This window comes from Aedes aegypti, chromosome 3 (assembly GCF_002204515.2).
Source record: "Aedes aegypti strain LVP_AGWG chromosome 3, AaegL5.0 Primary Assembly, whole genome shotgun sequence".
NCBI lineage: Eukaryota > Metazoa > Arthropoda > Insecta > Diptera > Culicidae > Aedes > Aedes aegypti.
This window is the reverse complement of record NC_035109.1, coordinates 383,204,727-383,227,765: the sequence shown is the minus strand read 5'-3', so window position 1 is coordinate 383,227,765 and position 23,039 is coordinate 383,204,727. Positions and strand designations below refer to the sequence as shown.

At 37.1% G+C, this 23,039-nt stretch overlaps 2 protein-coding genes across 14 annotated transcripts in view; one reads left to right on the top strand and one right to left on the bottom strand.

Annotated features, from left to right (window-relative positions):
- Positions 1 to 14,388, top strand: part of LOC5566540 (parkin coregulated gene protein homolog) — a 34,913-nt gene extending 20,525 nt beyond the window's left edge. The window contains exons 4-5 of the mRNA XM_001650885.2: positions 13,511 to 13,722; positions 13,793 to 14,388. Of these exons, the coding sequence (XP_001650935.1) occupies positions 13,511 to 13,671 (161 nt within the window). The 3' untranslated portion in view covers positions 13,672 to 13,722; positions 13,793 to 14,388. The remainder of the gene's footprint in view (positions 1 to 13,510; positions 13,723 to 13,792) is intronic.
- The window catches only part of LOC5566541 (cytochrome b5 reductase 4), a 228,340-nt gene continuing 219,482 nt past the window's right edge, over positions 14,182 to 23,039 (bottom strand). For 12 of the 13 annotated variants that reach the window (XM_021853238.1, XM_021853236.1, XM_021853237.1 and 9 more), the window contains exon 6: positions 14,562 to 16,322. In XM_021853238.1, the coding sequence (XP_021708930.1) occupies positions 15,998 to 16,322 (325 nt within the window). In that variant the 3' untranslated portion in view covers positions 14,562 to 15,997. Of the gene's footprint in view, positions 16,323 to 23,039 lie in introns of all 13 variants that reach the window. The other variant, XM_021853235.1, reaches the window with a different exon arrangement.

Here is a 23,039-nt window from a genome sequence, read left to right as displayed (position 1 = left end):
GGTGCGCTATAACAGTGAGTTCCAAAGAATGGGACTGGTATGCGAGTACTTTTGTGTTTGACAAGTGGAATACTCGGATAACGAGTCCCATATATCCTAATGTTAAAATTTGGTTACCGTTTTGACTCATATTCCGTACACTTAAGCCCAACAGTGTCATCAAATGCATCTGATAGCCATACATTAGCTGATTTGTGTGAAAGTTTCAATTTCTTCGCAAAACCTAACTATTAGCTATTGAATGTAGCGATTATAATGTTGATTTCATTATTTTTGATTTTGTTTTTACGTAAAAGTGTGTAACAACATTTTGATTGAAATGCCGAACGCGTTGAGTGTCCATCCCGGGACATCCCTGGACAAAAAATCCCGGGATTTGACCAATTTCCAGTTTCCCGGAATATTAAGTCTGACATTCCGGGAATCCCGAAATTCACGCTGAATTTGATAAAATTACAATAAAAATCAATGAAATATTTCGTCCGAATCAAATCGTATTCGAGTATTTTTTTTCTTGCAAAGACCATTTTTCCAAGTAAGAAACATATATTTTCATTTGTCTAGTTGCAAATTTTCAATGCTTTTCGCTTCAACATTATCCGTTTTTATAAATATAGGCTGAGAAAGCAAATTCGAAAGTACACCTAAACTTCAGTCGATAATTTTCAATAATCAACATTTAGAGAACATTACTTCAATGGTCTTAAATCATTTCTTTTGTTCTAACGTTTTGATGACTTTTCAAATATCTGAAGCAAATTGTTTTAATATTATGAATTATTTTTTACCATACCATAATTTGAAAATATGGATATTGGATTGGACAAACCCATAATTAGTGAAGCTAAGTTTTGATGTTTATTTAATTACTTCATCAGAATAAGAAAGACATACACTTCCGAGCATAAATTTCGTTTCACCCCCTAAAAAACATAAAAAAGTGTTCAGTCCAATCTCTGTGATTACACGTCCAATTGAAACTTTCTAAGCTGCATTCGAAAGACAAAGAGTTATCCTTACTTCGTATGTATTTTTCCAAACACATTTTTTTGAATTTTGTATACTAAATTTTTACTTAAAGTTATGACATTTTTCAAAAAAACACACTGAAAAAAACATAGCTAATTTCCTCAGCATCAACTAGGAAGGAGCGTTCAACACAGCTCTGGTCCTCACAAGTTCCTACCTCACGCTTCCACGGGTCGAACGATGACAAAGACCGCCAGCTAAGGGTTGCGTACTTAGCTGGTAGTGCAGCCTGGGCACTCTTGTCCTTCTGACATCAGCTAGATTGAGGAGGTACGTCTCGAGCGTCTGTACATCTGGAGATCACCCGATAACTTAACCGAGAACCAAATCGACCACGTTCTAATCGATGGAAAATTCTTCTCTGACATAACCAATGTTCGCACATAGGTACCGCAGTGCGAATAAAGATTCGGATCACAACCAAGTATGTATGTATGCGCTCAAAACTTTCGACGGTGACCAACTCGCGTCGAAGCCAAACGCCGCGGCTTAACATCGAGCGGCTACGGGACTCAAAAGTAGCACAAGAATACGCGCAGCAGTTGGACGTGCTGTTCCGCGCTAAAGACATACGGAAGTTCCACGAGAAGCTTAATCGTTCGCGCAAAGGCTTTGTGTCACAAGCCGACATGTGCAGAGACTGTGACGGAAATCTTCTCACGAACGAATGTGAGGTGGTCGAAAGGTGGCGGCAGCACTACGTCGAGACGAGCACCTTAATGGTGATGCGGCCAGTAGCGGAGGTGGCACGGAAATAACTTTGGGAGCACGCGCGGACGACGAAAGACTTCCGCCTCCAGATCTCCAAGAGGTAGAAACGGAGATTAGATGGTTGAAAAACAACAAAGCCGCTGGAGTGGACCAACTTCCGAGCGAGTTGCTAAAGTACGGTGGTGATGCACTGGCAAGAGCGCTGCACTGGGTTATTTCCAAGATTTGGGAAGAGGAAGTATTGCCGGAGGAGTGGATGGAAGGTGTCGTGTGTCCCATCTTACAGGGCTGGTAGCAAGTCACTTTTTAGTGACTTGGTCACTTTTTTCGACCTGGTCACTAAAAAGTCACTATTTCCAATAAAAAGTCACTAAAGTCACTTTTTTCTGGAAGATGGTCACTAAAGTCACTTTTTTAGTGATCTGATGATTATGAAATTAAAGGCAGGATTGCTTTTCAAACATGAACTGAAAGAAATAAATATTTGTTATTATAAAGGCAACTACAGTATAAATTTGAGATCAATGTGTCAAGATTCTTGACTAAAGAAAAATATAAACTCCCGGTTAACTTTCTGATGAATATTCGGTAGACATTTCCAATGGAAAATGTAAAATTTTTCTAATAAAAATTTCTGTCAAAACTTAGAAAGCGACTTAGGGATGAATTTTTTGTCCGAAATATTTTGATAAATTTTGACCAAAACCAGGACCATTATCTGACAGACTTGCTGGATAAATTACCAGTGATCTGTCTGCAGTAATCTACGGCTATGGAAGGAATCCTGAACTTACCTTATGGAAGAACATCACCAAAACTCATCCGGGAATAAGCCAGAGACGGTTAGAAATAACATCCACAAAATTCAAAGAGTTGATGATGATGATGATGATTATTTAGCCACCATCAGCGCAAGGATTACCTATGGCTGCAGAATCATACCGGAATGGTATGATCTACCTGATGGTTTGTTGTAGCAGGGCTAGTTAATATCTTTGAAGACCTTTGGAAGACAACACTAAGGCTGTTTTCTCATGACAAAAGGCTGGCGACCCCACGCACTTTCATCCAGTCAACAGTTCAATTAACTCCCTTAAGCTACCCCTCCCCAATACCCAATAAATAGTAATATATCATATATAGTGTTATTAAAGTATCTTACCGTAAAATTATAGAAATAAAGAAATTAAAAATTATACTCTGCTTAATCCAAATAAACTCAAAAACAACGTCCGGGGAAGTATTTCAAGCTTGTAGCTACGTGATTCCAACGTTTTGTCACCGGAAAAAGCTGCCCTTTCGAAATTTGTCATTTCGGTCTTGACGTCCCATGTTCTACCAGGTCAGCTTCGCCAACCTTCGCTCTAGCCGTCTTCATCTGCCTGAGCAAATCGTTGAACGCCAGCAGATGCGGTCTCATCGGTTCTCCTCCCGTCGGATTCAGTTCGATGAGCTGAGCTGCTTCTGAATCAGGTGTCGCATTACGATCGTATTAGTTGCAAACATCGCTTCGGGGGCTGTTCACATATCCTTTGACGGCGACTTCTTCCGGATGGCTTCCGAACATTCGTTGGCCACAAAACATACGTTGGGTGCTTTTGCTTTGCACCATTGACAATGCATTGCCATCCGAAAGCTTTAGTGTTTGAAATACGTTCCTCCGGTGAACTGCGCCATTCGTGGTACGCAAAATCCTTTATTATAATGGGCTTCAAGTTCGAAGTACGTTCATATTCTTGAAGGTTTGGAATACTTAGTTGCCAGCCGAATGAAAATAGTACGCAAAAACGAGAAAAATCGTGACAGCTGGTTCGAAACACGTCCACTCGCGCACGCGGCTTGCTGCGATGTGAATCCACAAAATTCAAAGAGTTTGTCAGAAACTCGTACAGAACCTAAAGCGAGTACTAATTTTGCTAGAAATCATTCCAGAAATTATATTAGAAATGCCAAAAAATGAACTATACATTTATCCATTAATAAACCCTCTCTTTCCCATGGTAGCACAGGTGATCAACCGATTTTCAACGAACGCTAGCTAAATCGAATTGGTACGAGTAGCTCAATAATGATTGGAATAAATTTATACGCTCATTTGTCTTATCAAACATCGAAATAAGTGACCTAAGGGTCTAACTATTGAAAAAAAACAATCATATTTTTTTATTGTGATTTTGAATAATATAGCTTATTTGCAACAGCTTTTGTTCAAGCACTTTTTTAGAAACGCCATTTTGATAGTTAAATTGCCGAACAAAGCTTCGGGAAAGAAAGGGTTAATTCTTGGCACTGTTTTCCATACGACTTTGGTCAACTTTTTCTATACATAAAACATGTTTCTATAGTGAATGCATGCACATTGTAGGGATATAATAATTGATTACAAAAATCCACCTATTCATTCAGTCATAAATAAGCGATTTCTGTCGTTTACTGTTTGCTTAATAATCTAAGTATGCAAAATTATTCATTTTCAGGACCGTAGATCAGATGTTTTCAAAACCTTTGAAACGATCAGTTAGAATATTTCAATTATGCATAGAATCATTTTCTAATGCTTTGTGCACGACATTCATCTAATTCGGTTTATCTCGAATTCGTCAATAATTAGTTGTGTTTTGGAATTATTGTTGTTTATTTAGAAAAAATAGTTTTTTTTTCAGAAATTCTGCCACCAATTTAGCGTTTAAACTTTGAATTCATTCAGGATTTTTTTTTTCAGAATTTTCTAAAATTCATTCACGATTGTCGTAACTTAAAATTTTCCCTCGAATTGTTCCACAGATTTGATGAGAAATGCTTCAAGTAATTCGTTTTGCATTTCTATTTCAAAATTTTCAATGGACTTTTGACAGTAAGTTTCTCATGAACATGAGTTTGTTTACCGTAGTTCATGTACAGTGGGATTCCGTTTTTGGCATGCTCCGTTTTTGGCATGCTCCATTTTTGGCACCCCCCGATTTTGGCAACAAAATGGATCCGTTTTTGGCAACATTTTTGAATACCATTAAAATTTGTATTTTTTGTAAATATTATCGTGTCTGTTGCTTTATTTATCTGAATGGCAGGTCAACTACACACCGATTACATTCCAGATCTTCATTTTCGTTGATATTCCCCCAAATCTCATTAACTACTAAGGGCTCCCGTACGCGCTTATTTACTTCAAGATGGTCATTTGTCATGCATTCGCAACGTTTCATAAGGTCATTCATCTCCACCACAATCTCAACTAGAGATCAATCTCTTAGGCATTCCAATTAAGTGTCCAGCCCACTTGGGTCTGCCAGTAGGTGGTACACTAAAAATCACTTCTCTCCAGTTTTGTAACAGCTTGTTTGAACAGAGCACAAGCACGTTAGGCAACTAAAAGTCACCTTTTTAGCTCCCTCTTATTATTATGGAGTTACATACATTGCGCACGAAAAACACACCGCAGTAATAAACGAAAATACAACAATATGTCGTGCATCATAACTTTTAAGGAATTTCATAGAATAAATTGCTTAATTCTAGTGAATTGCAGAAGTGGCAACATATAATCCATAAAAAAGTGAAGATTTTACTATATTGCATATTATTTTTTAAGAATTCCAATGTTTCATTCAGTACCGGCACAAATGCGAACACAGTCCAAACTAAAACTTATCCTCAATAATTGAAGCGTGCGATAAAAACGATTAAGAGTATTTTAACTTTTTGTTTGTGGTATTAGTGTGTATATTAATATTTCTGCGACAACTAATTAGAGCTACGTTCCCTCTTTGTTGGAAATTCTTTAAGACGTTAGATTTTTCAGAGACGAGTTCGGTACAAGATTTTTAATCAAGGATACGGGTCTCAACATAAACAAAACGTTCCTTACGAGCTGGGGCTATGAGTTTCCTAACTTTGGAGAATCCTTAGGAGATTCTTAGTCCTTAAGGGACTTCTCAGAAGTTTTAACGGATTCTTGAGAATGTCTGCAGATTCCTAGCGGACACTTGGGTTTTTTTGTGGGATCCTGAGAATGTATAGTTGGTTATTGGGGATTAAGTCCGAAATTTGGTGATTCCTAATAAACTCTTTAGATTTCTAGGGCATCCTGGTAATTCCTAGCGGGAAAATGTGAATTTGTGGTGGTATTTTGAGTATTTCTGGCGAAATCTTGTAGATTTTGAAAAGGTTTCCAGAGGAATTTGAGGAGTGCTAGTGGTAACCTAAGAATAAAAAACATTTGAAAATTTTTCTTGGAGACTTGAGAATTTTCGGCAATATAGCAGCAATATTCTTAGCCAGATGCTTCGGAACCTTAGCGTTTTCCTGTAGATTACTTACGAGCACCTGAAGATTCCTATCAGGTTCTTGAGGTTTCATAACATGGATATATGTAAATATATGTTTTATATGTTTAGCCAAATAAAAACTCACTTCAAGTAAAAATAATAAAAGTTGTATGTGTATTCTACAAAATTACGAGTCGCATTTATGGATCATGAGATGTAGTTGTTTATGTTTGGTCTTTTGACTGCAGTCAATCATTCATTATGAAATGCATTACTTTATCAGAAACATTAATTAGGAAGGTATTCTAAACTTACCGAATTTTGTAAAATTTTACGCTAAAGCCTAAAGTTGAACTGATTTTTGATGTTTTTCAATACCCAGGGCTTTTGATTTGTACTTAAAAACGTCTTTGTATGAATACAGTAACATATTTATTTTTTTTCGTATTCTTACACAGTTTTAGGAAAATGTTCAGTTCTTGTATAAAAGCCACTTTTGCGATTATTAATTTTACATGGCCCACTCATACAAATAGTGTACATAAAGCTTCTAAAAATCATTAAAGACGTTGAGGCGTAAAAAGCATGGATGTAGAACGTTTGGCACAATTCACATTTCGGCGCTATAGATCCATAGCATAGTACAATATAACGGAAAACTGCTTCGAAGTGAACCGTTCAGAAGTCTTTATGCCATATGGTTCTATAAGGATGATGTAATAACATTCTAATGATGTTTTCAAAACCAGTAGTTGAAAAATAAAATTTAAAATAAGGGTTCCGATTTTGGCACGGTTCCGTTTTTGGCAACTGAAAATTTCGACTTTGTTGCCAAAAACGGAATCCCACTGTATTTGAAATCAGAAATTTAGAGTAATAACTTATATCAAGCCAATGTTCATCTCGTAAAAATAATCTACAATGCGCCATCTTTTTGTCTCATCCCGAACAGATAATTGTTAATGATTTGAAATTTCTGCGGTTCTCTACATTCTAAATTTACTTAATATGTAAACTTTCGATGATTGCATGTGTGTAACATTCGACAAAAGTAGGCATTGAGTAAATGGAATACTAAGTGTGCATTTTATGGCAGTATGAAAAAAAAATTAAACTTCTAAAAATTACCAGAGACTCGAAAGTGCTTATTGGAGGATGAAATTTTGTGCAGCTCATACTTAATATTAGGTGAATAGTCACAAAAAAAAATGTTGATAGGAGTTTCATTTCTACTACATTACGAGGCTCATGTCTTATTGTGACTGTTATGCGGTTACTTGAAGCAATGTAACAAAACTTGTCTTTTTTTTTCTAGAACAATCTTATAGATATCAGTAAGTTGACCGAAAATGTTTATCATTTGATGACTCTCCACGGTATCAACTCGAAATTCGTTTGTTTAGGGGTATCCAGTTTCTTACATATTCTGAATCTACGTTAAAAATTGAACAAGACTCCAAAGTTTTACAATTTTTCGTGGCCTGGAACTATTTTCAAATCAACGTTTGAAATTAGCATGGCATTCACTTTTGAATCACCCCTGGTGTTCGGTTTTCGCGTTTTGCTGGGCAGTGCGATTCAGAAGCCCAAGCATGCAGTTTTGTTTTTATTTTCGCATTAAATTTTTCATTCATACGTTTTGCTGAACTACGTTTTGCTACGGCAACCCAAGCCATCAGGATCGTTTACACCACCCCGAGTAAAGAACATTTGTTTTTGCGATGGTCGATTGAACGTTGAATTGCAGAGAGGTTTCAAATGCAGAAATTGGTGAGCTTGTTCCAATATGAACCAATGCCAAAATATTATTCATAGGTGCCAGAACGTCTGCCAAACGTATCCAATGGTCGTTCACATTCCATTAACATTCCACAATATCCCATAACACCTATGCGAGGTCATAGAGTTCTCTGCATCTTTCTCAAGTAGGTGTTAAATTAATCATTACTTCCCATTCCTCAGCAAGGACGTGTCCAGGACAGCTCTCAACTGTTGGAGGATGCGTCAATCTTGTCTAAGAGTCAAGAGTTAGTCCCAAATCTTTGACTTTGGTAACGGACGGGGAGGAGGCAACTCTCATACAACGGTTTAGGACTGTACCACCTACGAATTCGTGCGAATTGGTTAATGTTAATGCTAATGCTAAAATTCACTTTTGAATCACTCCTCGGCATATTTTACTTCGGGGCGAGCTGTCATGTAAATTGAAATGCCATTGAGTCGACGGATTGAAATCTTTTTTAATCATTTCTGATATCAACAGTATCATACTTAGAAAAATGTGTTCTTTCGATCCAGCTACAAAAAACTGTGAATTTTTCTTCACTAAACCAATTTAAAAAAATGTCGAATGTGTCAAATATGCAGTTATGGACAGTAGAATGGTTTATTTACAAATAGAAAGTATTTTCATTTCTAGCCATTTTTTGGTCACTTTTTGGCAGTGTTGCTCAGACTCATTTCCCCGAAAATAACATTTTCCGAACTACGAAGCCACGAACTACTACAACCATGCTCTATCCTTCTTAGATAGAAAAGCAGATGGTTAAGCTTGAGTACTGCACCCAAAATCGATCAATTTTGATCCCAGAGAGCCACAATTCAAGTTTCGGTGAAATGAAATGAGTGAGTGAGTGAGTGCGAATCATTTCACCGAAACTTGAATTGCGGCCCATCGAGATCGAAACTGTCGGATCCCATGTGCAGCACTCCAGCCCAACCACCTCCCCCTCCATCTCAGGAATACAATGCACAGTTATAACAGTTCATGGCTTCACAATTCGAATTTCGGGGAAATGAGTCTGGTCAACACTGCTTTTTGGTCACTATTTTGATCATTTTGGTCATTAAAGTCACTATTATTTTGCTGTCTAACTGCTACTAGCCCTGCATGTACAAAACTTGGCGCCCAAGTTGGATTGCGCCAATTATCGTGCGATCACAATTTTGGGCGCCGCCTACAAGGTACTCTCCCAAATTCTATGCCGCCGTCTATCACCAATTGCTAGAGAATTCGTTGGGCAATACCAGGCAGGATTTATGAGCGAACGAACAACAACGGACCAGATATTCGCCATCCGCATCCAATGTACCCACACATCATTTATTCATCGATTTTAAATCGGCCTATGATACAATCGATCGAGAACAGCTATGGCAGACTATGCACGATTACGATTTCCCGGACAAACTGATAAGATTGATCAAGGCGACGATGGAGCGAGTGATGTGCGTAGTCCGAGTATCAGGGACACTCTCGAGTCCCTTGGAATCTCGCAGAGGGTTACGGCAAGGTGATGGCCTTTCGTGTTTACTGTTCAACATTGCTTTTGAGGATGTGATAAGAAGAGCGGGGATAGACACGAGTGGCACGATTTTAAGAAAGTCACTGGTGACCGCCGACAACGACACCAGCAGAAAAATCCAGAGACGCATCGTTGCTGGAAATCGTGCCTACTTTGGACTCCGCAGAACGCTCCGATCGAGCAAAGTTCGCCATCGCACGAAGTTGACCATCTACAAGACGCTGATTAGACCGGATTAGGATTAGGATTAGACTCCTCTATGGGCACGAAACATGGACCCTACGTGCAGAGTAGACCTGTTCATATTTAAAAAAATGTTTGAAAATCTACCGGTCAAGCAGTATTCGGAATTCTCATGCTAAGAGCAATGTCTGGTCAAATTTTCAGCTCATTCGATAAAGATTTCAGTATGCTTCAAGTTGAAAATGTGTTTTTGGGCTTATTTCAAGGTTTGAAAAATCATAACTAGCATGTGGAAAATCAAAACCACTTGCTATTACCACTATTTGAAAGCTAATTCTATTCTGTTAAAGTTTGTCGAACACGCTAACAAGATTAAATTGAGTTTTACCATCGTTTGATCCAAATTTGTACTCCGCAGTACCCAGAAATTACAGTTTTCTCAATATACATGGTATATAAAACATGCATTGGTATTCGTAAAAGTTTTAATTTAAGTGTGTACATAAGATCTTTGGTTCGCCCTAAGTAACGGGCTAAACTAGTAAAATAAAGAGCAAACTTAAGAACTTCTTAACTTAAGCTGGTTAGTCTTCATGATAATTCCATTAAGCTTGATAACAACGATAACACGGTTTTAAAGTTGTACACCACTTTACAACAGTTTCAAATTGGTCATTCTATTTCGTTGAAAGCGTTTTTCTTGGCAAGTTAAATTGGTCTTTTTGAAAGGTTACGCAAAAATTCAAGTGCGATAAGTTGTCTTCAACAGAAGTATTTTAATATTTGATTTGTAAGCTAAGAAACAAACATGTTTTCAAAATTTGAAATTTTGTCGTTTTATTTTCTTAATAAGAGAGACATTTCAAGCGTGACTTTTCAAAATGACCTATTTAATGTTGAGATGCTCTCTTTGTTTACTTATCTTTGACCAATATTAACCTTTTCTGTTGCGTATTTTGTATGATATGCTAGCAAATGATCTATAGTGAAAAACTTCTCAGAACTTTAGTAATGCACTGTTATAATCGAAAGAGTGTGAGAGAAGAGATAATCTATCATTGCTACATACAGTGACCGGCGAAAAAAAAGATCATTTTACCGTTTTTCATACAAAATGACCAAGTTTTATGACTTGGGACTTGAAATTTGAAAAATTTACAGCATTTTGATCACCCGCTTTAAAGTTATCGCAAAAGCCCAATTTTGTGAAAATGCTATTTTTTTTAGCTTAGCTTAGCTTAGACTGACTACACATATCAATGGATGCTATTCCGTGATTGACCGAAGTCAGTGAAAATGCACAAAGAATCAACTAGAAGTTCGGCTGGGATTGGCCATAATCTTCTTCAGTGTGCATAATTCAGTGCCTCTATTTATACATGGTCAATAACGGCGCCGGCCACGTCCTTGCAGTCAGGTGGGATTGGGGGAAGGAATGTTAGTGTGTAACCTTTGCTATTTGGAGACCGTGTTTGCCTCTGCATCTCCACAAAGATTACTGGGAGGGATGTTTGTTAATGGGGAGGATCGTTGGGTCACAGGATTCACTTTGATAAGCGATTAGACCATGATAAATAATTATTTGTGAGATATAAACATGCTTGTATGTAAATATAATATTTTCATTTGATATGAACAATATCTTTGTAGAGAAAAATTATGCCGACACTTGAGGTGACGAACCTTTCAAAGTTTGTTGAAAAATCATATGTACGTCTCACCGTTGTAACGATTAAAGGTGCAGTCATACATATTTTATAGATTAGAAATAGTAGCATGAAACGAGCTCATCAATTGATCCGTCATCCTTGAGCAGCAACAATCCACTTTCAGCTTCACTCGTTTGCTCGGCTATATAAAAGCACTCAGAGAAAATAGGCGCGCGACCCGAGAGGAAAAACAACTGACGACTGCTCGGGCTTTCTTGACGCACTGCCCAGGAGAAAGCGTCAACGTCGAAAGATAAAAAAAAAACTAATCGAACGCGGCACTTTTTCACTTTCACTCGACTGACGAGTGACATGTTTGATCCTGCCCTCATCGCAGGAGTAAGCGTCAAGGTCGAAGGATCAAACACAACTCTTTGTAAAAATGTTAATTTTTTATCATTGTAAACTATTTTTGGAACGAAAGGATTTAAGGCAAAAACGTTGTTAACAAGAGAAACAAGTTTGCAGAACAATTTTTTTTCTGAAATTCTACTTTTCAAAATATATCAAAACCGAAATTTTGACATATTTTTCAATTTGCGATAACTTCTAAGTGTGTTTTTGATCACAGGTGTGAGTTTTTTACTGCCAAAACTTCAAGTTATTTCCTAGTGGCGGTAGAAATTTCAGATCAATCGTAACTCTAGGAGTCAAGATCCAAGTTTTCAAGCTTGGCCATTTTGTATGAAAAGCGGCAAAAAGATCTTTTATTTTCGCCGGTCACTATAGATCCTATAGTGAAGTTCAACTAGATTTCAACTGCTATGTTAAACAAAATTTTCTATGATTGATTTGACAAATGTAAGCTGGGAATCAAAGAAAGTTAAAAGAAAACAACATTTTAGGATATAAAAAAAATATTCAAGTACACACAATAAGTCTGATAATACATGAAAATTAAACCTGATCAACTGGCTCCAGCTTATCAAAAAGTAGGGGAAGCTGGTCCAATTCGGATCCTGTTATAATTCGGACCATCAAGCATTTCTCAATAGTTGCGCTACTGTAAAGATCGTGTGTACCGTTTTTCTACCCACCGTCTGGCCAGGATCTAACACAATACATTTGACGCCTTTCAGTTAATTCGTTTGATTTTTATATTCGTTTGTTGTTTTGAAGTGCTCTAGTGTGCTATCGGTTAGCATTATTTCCAAGCTTCTGTAATTGATTATAGTTCTTCAATCTTTCAGTGTTATATTTTAATCGAATCCCTCAAGCCTAAGCTTTTATCTGACCATATGGTTTCGATATGTCTTTGCACTACCTGTGCTAAAATAGTTCGAAAATATCAAAATGTGTGTTGATCCAATCCGGACCTTTTGATATGGTTTAATACGGACCTCTTCATTTTCAACGAGCAGTCAGTCTATTTCATAAGCTCCACCCCGTGAAAGTCTTCTCGACTTGCTAGAAAATAAAAAAACCTTTACGAGCGCTGAGAACAATCAACTTCCCCTTACCCTATATAATGCCCTTTGGACTTGAAAATTTGAATTCGGGAATTTTATATTTTGAATTGAATTTTATAATCACTTCAATATAGCATTCTTTGACTCTAAACGTATGTAAAACTTCTCCAACTTGACGTGCCGAGACTCGATGATATCTCTTTTAGTTTTTCGAACAAGTTCACCTCTTTAACCCGATATTATCATGCCATGATTCAATATGTTAAAATTTTCCTGTATTCTGTGCAACAATTACTTTTTCCAATGTATTTTGTCAAAATAACAAAAAGCTCCAAAATTAAAAATAATATATGTGTTCTTTATGTCGGTATCTCCCATATACGATGATCAGTTTAAAATAAAGTTAGGGATAGTTCACTGTACTCAATTTTGAACCAGCATCAGATACCATCCATGTTTTTTTTAATAAAATTCACATTTTACTTGAGCTAGTTTTGACTCGATACAAATCGATTTTTTTTCACGCATGCTTTAACAAGTTTTTAACAAGCTTCGATACCAAACAAATCGGACTACCATAGTAAAAAACGATAAAATATAGGGTTGTCCAAATTAGAACATGGGGGGTCCAAATCGGACCTTTTGGAGAATTTTGTTCGAACATGTCTAGTCATGTCCTGGTAGGCGATATCAAAAAACTCTCTGAGAGAAGTGCGCGCGCTATATTAGGCTTTCAAAAAAACATAACACTTTACATGCCGTCCATCGTGTTGAAAAGATATGGCCAAAAAACTGTTACTAGGTTCGAATTGGACCATGTTCCCCTACGATATTTAATTGTCTCCCCACGAATAACTTATCTACGCCAGCTTTCTTATAACCTACCTTTTTCACTGCAGTCAACTCGGGCGACGCCATCGACTACGGCCAGAAGAACAACATGAACGTAGGCGACCTTATCGACGAAACGCTGCAGGTCCTGGAACGCCACGGCGGCGAGGACGCTTTCATCAACATTAAGTACATGGTGCCGACGTACGAATCGTGCTATCTGAACTAGATGTGATAGATGTAGAGCTGAAGCAGGATGGTGAAAGTTTATTTCATTTACGTGAGTGAAATACTTAAAAGTCTCTCTGGGGCGTTGGTTGTGATCGGCTGACATTGTTCTGTATTTACAGGCAACACTCGTATTCACGGATAACATAACGGCTGCATGGATGCAATAGTAGTGAAACGTAAGTAAAAAGCGATAGAAAGTAGAAAAGTGCCAAATTAGTCTAGCCAAATGGATAGCTTAAACCGATAGGGATAGGAAAACAACTTTCGGAACTTCATACCATGTCGTTTTAGCTAATGTAGGATAGGAATCAGTACTCGTTGTTACGAAGCTATCGTTTGTAGCAATGAGAGATATTACACTGCAACAATTAAATCAACACATATAGAATGTCTACATTCGGTGAAAAACGGAATCATTTATTCAAGCATTACCAACTTTTCTTAAATGTCAGCTTTGTTATGAAATTTCTCAATTTTCTACGACAGTTTAGATCACGCGTTCTAAGAATATACTCCAAATAAATAAATTTATTTCGCTCCTCTTCTACTGATTTTTCTCGCTACTAGTAATATTACATAAATTGTTTCGCCGCATCGCATCGTTCTTTGTGTTCTAGAGTTTTTTTTTTTTATCAGTGATGACATATTGCCCTTTTAAATACTTGATAGCCTTCTTTGACGCTTCTCAAGACATATCAGAGTGGTAACAAAAAAACTGTACATGTATGACTTTTCTAAAATTAATCATTACTCTTGAAATTAGGCGAGAATGTGATGAGTGTAATGTCAGCTTTGTTTCTACCAGTAAATTTCCTCTATTGTGCCCTATTTGGAGAATTCGTGCTGGCTACAATTTTTGTTTCTATACTTTGTGTTGTGTTGTTTGCGGTTTGATAGAAAGCGTTGTAAATATTGTTTTTTTGGTAGTTTTCCATGTCTCGAATGAAATAAAGCAATACTACACAAGTCAATGATAAATTGCTATTTAATAAATAGTTTCCAACAAAAATATAGTTTTTCGAGACTTCATCTTTTAGGGGCCTCGAACCTCTGTGTTCTTGATGGATTACCGCTAGGACTTTTTGAAGAAATACTTCATTATCTTTACACTTCAAAGGTTCTTTGTTGAATTCTCGAAAAAGTCTCTGGAATACTTGAATAATTTCATGAATATTAACGGAAGGTATTGCTGGGGGAAGTGAACAAAACCCATCGGTATCATCGACTAGTGTAATATTCAAATTGTTCTGCTTCCTTCACGTCTCCTAGAATCCATTACTGCTAGGCAACTACCCACAGCAAAGTGACCATCGCAATCAATTATCTATTTCCCATTTAATTTCAGTAGAAAAAAAAACCTGTCTATCTATTTCCACCTCGGACAGTGCTCCATGGTGGGAAATTTACGATCGAAAGCGTGTTTGCATTTGTTAGTTTCGTGAGTTATGGTAATCGTTCGGTATTCCCGTTGTTTTATGTTTAGCTTTGGTAGCTTTCATTACCGCTGGAAATTGTCTATTTCATGTTGATGCCTATTTACTGCTTTAATGGGAACAAATATACACATAAAAGAAGAGTACGACCTATTTGGATGCACTAATTACTTTTGTCACTTTTATGGCACCGTAGAACGGGGTAACTTTGATCGATTTCTGGAAGAGTATTTGAATATTTCTATCTTAAGGATTTTTATTTTATACTTTTAAAACTGAGATACCAGAAGTTATCGTTTGCCGATTACATAACGCATTATTTAAAACGAAATTTTCATAAAATCCAAAGTCGATTTTCAGTTTTGGGGTAATTTTGATAATGGGTACCGTAATTTTAGACCGATTTTTTCCAGTTTGTAACGGAATTACTAATACCCTCAATGATGCTGAACATTTCTTTTGCATCAAAGATATTCAAGGTTTCCTAGTTTTTGAAAGTCTTATTATGATTTCAAATTATAAAATTTCTCAACAAGGTTAGTTTGTAACGGGTGTTCAACAAAAAATGAATTTTTTTCAGTCAAACAGTAAACAAAATTTGTTTTCAACGATTTCAGTATTTTTTTTTTATTGAAAACATAATGTTTATTCTTCAAAAAAAAAAAAAAGAAACGTCAATGAATATTGGAGAAGGGGCCCTGATCAGCCGTACGACTTAGTTGCGATGCTCTCACAAGAGCGCTCGACGGCACTGACCTTGTAGTCAACGGCTTCGTATCCTTTAGAAGATCATTCTAGCAAGCATTATCAAAGATACCCCATTTTACGGTACCCCGAATACAGTCGCCATAAAATGTGTATAATACCTACCATCCCCCCCGAACCACCATTTCAACCTTGAAAGCTGTGCACATAGGACGGGTTGTGGCCGGCTTGCTCCAAATGCTGACAGGCCAGCTCGTTGAAAGGTTTCGGACCGCAGAGACAAACGAAACTCGCCGCCAGCGGGGAATCCACGTTAGTAAGCTGCTGGACGATGGCCAACGAGATGCGACCCCGCTCGAGCGTCGTTGCTTTCGATGGGGTGTCTTCCGCACTGGCAGCCCCATCACCGGTTGTGGCCGTCGAAGGACGACTATCTCCGGCTGCGGCTGGCGCGGAAGGTTGCGCCGAGGTGGGTGAATCGACGTCCGAAAGGAAGTGCTTAACCGTGAGTCTGGATGGGAAGAGAGGAGATAAGCGAATACATTTATTGGATAGGTATTATTACGCTTCGGGTGTTTTTCTTGGCTGGGAAAATGTGGCATTTCGGATGAAATGTATTTATCAATTATCGTGGGCAATCGAGCGTTCATGCGTTGGCGACATATTCTCGAAACAAATGGGAGAAAACCCAGAGAAATTTGTCAGTTTTTTTCTACACGAGAATATGATGGAGACGCTTGGTTGTTTGATAAGTATTTATGTAAGGTACCGCGGGGCAAGTGGGTAATGGAATTCGCATAGTTGAGATTCTTTAAATTCTAGAGACTTGAAATTTAAACAAATGAGGTCGTGTATATTTTTTAGCTTGACTCCCACCGAATATAAGCAGTATTGAATTGAGTTTTATGTGAAATTAAAGAAAAAAATACAGAAAAAGTTTTTGAAAAACATCTCTTTACTTTTCACTTGCCCCAAAAGTGGGGCAAGTGAAAAGTTCATCGTTTTGAATAATAAATTCAAAAACTAAAAGTTATATTCACGATTTCTATTACCTTTAACATTCGGTAAGGCGTCCCAATAAACAATAACATAAGTAAAATGTAAACAGAGAAATTTTTATTCTTGTTACTTGAATTTTCTTCTGTTCAATTATGTTTGTTGAAATGATTCGACAACATTATAACTGCAACATTTTCAACGGGGACGGACCTGGTGTAGTGGTTAGAACACTCGCCTCTCACGCCGAGGACCTGGGATCGAATCCCATCCCCGACATAGTCACTTATGACGTAAAAAGTTATAGTGACGACTTCCTTCGGAAGGGAAGTAAAGCCGTTGGTCCCGAGATGAACTAGCCCAGGGCTAAAAATCTCGTTAATAAAGTCAAACCAACCAACCAACATTTTCAACGTTAGTTCTTACATCATGGGATAGCAATTGCATATCTGCTGTGTAGAATTTCCACCGCTCGTTATTTGTTTTTAATAATGTCGGATATAACGTTGGATAACTCTAGGAGAAATCAAACGGAATCCTTCAGTAAAGTAGGTATTTAGAATCTGTTTTAAGAAGATAGACCTATACCTCATTTTTATGTTTTGAACTAGCTTTACATAAACATTTCCGTGCGCTGTCCTATGTTGGAACTTTTCAATCAACGTCTTCCTTTAAATCGGCTGTCCGAAGTAGACATATTAATATCGTAATGTTTGGCAACCTCTTTTATGATAATACCTCTTCATGATAATACCTTTTTACGCTTTGAGTATAGTGTTTCTTGAATTATCAGCACGTTCTGTTGTTCTATAATAATTGCGAACCTTGTTTACTTATAGCTACCTGAAGATAAAACAAAAATTCAATTTCTAATGAAAAACTTTTCACTTGTCCTACGTGATTAGAAAATTGACGGTGTGTCAATTTAGTTATTTTTAGATCTACGTCGAATTAATTCTAAAACTATTTTATTGCAGTTTGAAACTGTCAGAGGGTACAACTTAGAAATGGTACAGAAAATGATTTTCCGCAACTTTTTTCCACTGTAAATATTAAAATAAGATTGTACGTCACCAACTTGTTACGGAGTAATATTTGACAGGTTAACAATCTTTCGGTGTATTATGCAAAAATGATTGAAAAATCTCAAGAATATCTTACTTATCGTAATGTTCTGAATTACCTCAAAGGTTTACGCACGAGTTTAAAACGTTAATTTACATATTCAGTAAAATATACCAATTATTTTCACTTACCCCATTTACCCACTTGCCCCGCGGTACCTTACGTGCAGTATTTAATCCTCTAGGAAAGAATGGTTTTTGGTCCTTTGAGTCTATAACTCGATCTTGCGCTGTGAGTGATGGAATCATTCATCCCAATTCCTTGAACTTGAGCTTGTTCGACGTGCAATGCGTTTATCGAGTAGGGAAGCTAGATGTAAAAAAGGGCGGAGCAAGCGTGGTTAGAGCACACACTTCTTATGCCGAGGACCTGGGATCGAATCCCCTCCCGAGATAGTCACATATGACATTAGAAGTTATGGTAATGACTTCATTCGGAAGGGAAGTACATCCGTTGGTCCCAATATAAACTAAAAATTAAATAATTACGTTGCATTTAGTTGCACAGAATGTACTTAACACAAGACAACAAGCATGCTCCAATGGCACAGCCGAGAAATATTCCTGTCAAAAATTTTCAATGGCTGAAACGGGAATCGAACCCTTATCCCATGACACGATGCACTTAAATTTCTGACGACACTAACTACATGTTCAAATTCAACAAAAATGCTAAATAACGTTATTTTTAGTTTGCCGCCAAATTTTCATGTCATTCGGATCATTACGCACAGAACTATAGGCCTCCAAAAATGACCATTTTTTGTGAAAATCGAGACTTATTTACTTCTTTTATTTTTAATACTGTAGTTATACACCCATATTACAACTAAATCGTAATGATTTTATTGGAAATAAAGTATAGTTGGCACATGTGTTCGCATTTGTTATGGTGACGCTATTTTATCGCTAAAAATAATATAAATTGCAAATAATGTTCATGCACACGTTGGAAAAATAAGAATTATCGTCGATTTCAACTGCGTATCATTAGGTTTTAATGAAATTTACATATAATTTCTACGATCATGTAAATTTAAATATTAGTGTAAACAATCTTACTGTTCCCAGTAAAATTCAGTATATTTATGTATGCAGTTTGTTAAACTCAGGACATTTTATTGGGTAATGCATACATTTTGTTTTACTGACTTCTGGTTTGGCCCATACGATTTCGCTAATTTCATAGCATAAAATTCGTAATGTTGGTTGATTTTGTTATTTTTTTTTACGCATTTTAAGTGACGAAATAAGTGTCACAAGGCACACAGGGTCATCTTGTGAGAGTCTTGTTTCATTTACATCGACACTTTAAATGCGTTAAAAAAATTAACAAAATCAATCAACATGGCAAATATTGTGCGGTGAAATAAGCAAAATCATATGGGCTAACTATTCCTTTGGCTTCTCTATTTCTTAAATGTGAAATAGACTTTTTTTTTTGCTTTTGTGTCAGTGCTTGTATGAGACAAAATAACAAACGAAATCATCACAAATCTATGCTAATTACCAAATTTGTAATAATCGTGATTATTGCGACCAACTTTACTTTAATTTACTTTAATTTGCTTCTTCTTCTTTCTGGCGTTACGTCCCAACTGGGACAAAGCCTGCTTCTTAGATTAGTGTTCTTATGAGCACTTCCACAGTTATTAACTGAGAGCTTTCTTTGCCGATTGACCATTTTTGCAAGTGTATATCGTGTGGCAGGTGCGAAGATACTCTATGCCCTGGGAATCGAGAAAATTTGATTTACGAAAAGATCCTCGACCAGCGGGTTTCGAACCCACGACCCTCAGCATGGTCATGCTGAATACGCTACGGCTATCTGGGCCCCAAAAAATAATTTGCTAACCCCCCCCAAAAAAGGCCCCTTCCAGAAAAAAATCCTAGCTACCCCAATGGACGCTGCTGAGCTTCAATTATTTCAAACATGATGTAGAACAGCTACAGTTGTTCTACTTGGTTAGTTTGATATTCTACCACTAGTGAGCATCGAAAATTCAATATTTAAATATTGCCCAGTAAAAGGCTGTTGTTTTCGGTAAAGTTGTACATTAGATCAATGGCTATAGGCTGTATCTAGAACATCACGTGACAGCTCAACTAAAACTGCCCCAGTATTTTTCAGTCGATAACCTTGACGATACAAAATCCAGTGTTACCAGTATCCTTTTTAAGCAAATCTCGTGAACAAATTCAAATATCAAGGCTCATAATTTGATTGTTTCTGACACGCTTCATTCATTTAGTGCAATAGGGGATGCTATACCTATTTAAAAAAAATCAGGTTTTAATTCAAGACCGACGATATTTTAGAGAGAATTGACACAATTGTCTATTATATTGATCTGAATTAGGTATTTTTTTTTTCTTATTTCAACATTGTAGGAGCACATGCTTTGAACTTAACATCGAATATGTATAGATTTGAAACAAAAAGACTTAATTTAAAATTTCCAAACTTTTCATAAAACTCTAACTAATGAACTGTGTTGCTAGGCCGGACTAGCAAAAAAGTGCCCTTGTGCAATCCAACTCAACGATGTGAAAGTGAGAATCACGTGACTCCCTCACTACTGTAGTTTAAAAGCGTGGATTTCATCAAGTAGCTTATGTTGGGTGCATGAGTTTTCTAAATGAGTAGAATCATCATAGGTCGTAAATGCGGGAAATAGAACATTTTTCTACAGTAATTCAACAACTTTAAGAAGGGAGAGGGGTGGATGAGGTGATAATAAATTAGCAATTTCAGCGTTATATAACACCACATTACAAAAAAAAAAATTTTTGCTTGTCTCAAGGGTCAAATTATGTGTATTTAGTGAAGCTTGAGTTGTTGAAACCATTGCCATTCTAAAAAATGTTCCAGCACTTCAAAATTTTGATCGAGACGTCGCGTTGACATAGTTGTATAAAATACTGGTTTTATTGATATTCACATGGAATTAAATCTATGACATCAATATTCTTATTAATTTAATCCATCAAGTGTACAGAGCAGGGCTCAAACATTTATAGTTCATAGTTTGGTTTAAATTTCACGATTGAATTTCTGTTGCATCGATTTTTAACATGCCTGAAGTCTCTATACAACATTTTTCGCTTCTTCAGCTCTAACGACAAACAACACGGTATTTGAATGGTCCAAGAGGGCCATCGCTCTTGCAGCCACATGATTTCAGCACCTCATCACGCGCGCTAATCATAGATATATCGAGCATCCGATAAACTGTTTGTCGTAAGACAAAGGGTTTGTCGGATATTGTAACAAGTTGCGATTAATGCGAATCAATTTAAAATTCACGGATAAACTTTCTCACATATCATGCACGATTGACTTTCAGATCAAAAACGACAAGCTAGGAGACAAATCGTGGAGTGCAATCAGAAAAACCCTCCAAAATTATGACTTTGATTCGCGAACAATTGATCGTCAGCTCACAGGCCAAGCGATTCATTTTTCCCGGAGCGGAGTTTGTTATGATGGCTTGACGACTAAGGGTTTATCGTTTTTGCTATGATCGCATGATAAAGAACAACCACGATGCATCATTTGTTTTATCATGATCACTAGATTTCCATCTTTGTCAAATCTACAATTTTATCAGGTCACCCAACAGCTAACAGTTAGATTTTGTAAAGAAATTAAAATTTTCACAAATATCAGCTAATTTGTATCTATCAAATGCATTTGAAGTCACTGTTGACCTTAAGTGTTCGGAATGAGTCAAAACGGTGCTAGACTGGCCCTTAAACAAAAATGTTGTGAAACTCAACGGGGCACCCGCTTGATATGAGCCTTGTAATAAGAAAAAAGCTCTCTCAAAATTTCAACTCAATTGGTTGCTCCACCAGTTGGCGTATGTATGGGATAATATCCCATTGGGATATTCGTCTCAAAGATATTGAAAATTGACCCTATGTCACTGTTTCATTCCGTACACTAATTGTTCGCGCTCAATTAAGCCCAGAATGACAAATACACTAGTTGATACCCTAATGAACATAATTGCAGAAGTTTGTTTGTATTTGGATTTAATCTCATTTTCATTACCCTTTCAGTTGTTGAAAGTTAGGCCTTAGATCAGCACTCCCGTATAGTCACTTGTATGCATGCGTCATGTGCCTCAGCTCGCCCAGCGTCATAGGTGGCTATGATGCGCTAAGCGGCTACCACCTGGGAGGGAGGCACCGATACTACACACGAAATATAGAACAATGTTTGTTTGAACTGCAAGATAACTCCAGCTTGCCAACAACAATCAAGGCAGGCTAAGGGAAAATCGCTAGTTTTCTTTTGTTGTGTACTTTCGATTTTTCCTGACAAACATGGAAAAAGGGCCACAGTTTTCTATGCACTAAATATTCATTTTTATTGGAAAAAGTAAAACGACGCGTTTTTCAATGCTATATATTCAATCCGATTGAAAGGTGCTCACGTAACATTACTTGCATTGTGTGCATAAATTGATTTTCATTCTATTTGTGCCACTTTTGATGAAATGCGAAAATGTGTTTTAATCAGTTACGCGCTTTTTCCATGTTAGTCCAATGTTTGAGATCTGGGCTCACAGTGACAGTTCGTGACAGCGGAATCCCGGCTCACTATGAAGTACAGAAATTTTGTATTGGTTTCTCCCTCCCAGGCTACCACCAAGCTATGTTGAAGAAATGCAAAGCAGTATTGTATGATCTACTTCAGATGGTTAAAACACCAACTTTATTAATTTTAATCATGGTACAACCTCCTACAATATTCTTCGGTATTATATCAAGTAGTGTTTTTGACACTCTGGGTCCAATTGAACGCGATCAAAAATTTTCCTGAACCAAACAGAAGATGATGAGCTGTTTCTCATATGTTTGAGCTGAATATCCCATATTAACTTAAATTCAAATGCGCCAGCTCATGGAACGACTGAATGAGCTGAATTTTTCTGAAAGGCTTCCCCAAGGAATAATCCTGACGGGTGCCTCATGGAATCATATAACTTCATTTTTCTTCCATACTGAGCTGGGCCAGTCTAGTACCTACCTTTGTTTCTGTTGCAGTCAAGAAATAGTCTTCGAAAAAAAAAACTAAGAAATACGGCAGACTACCCAAA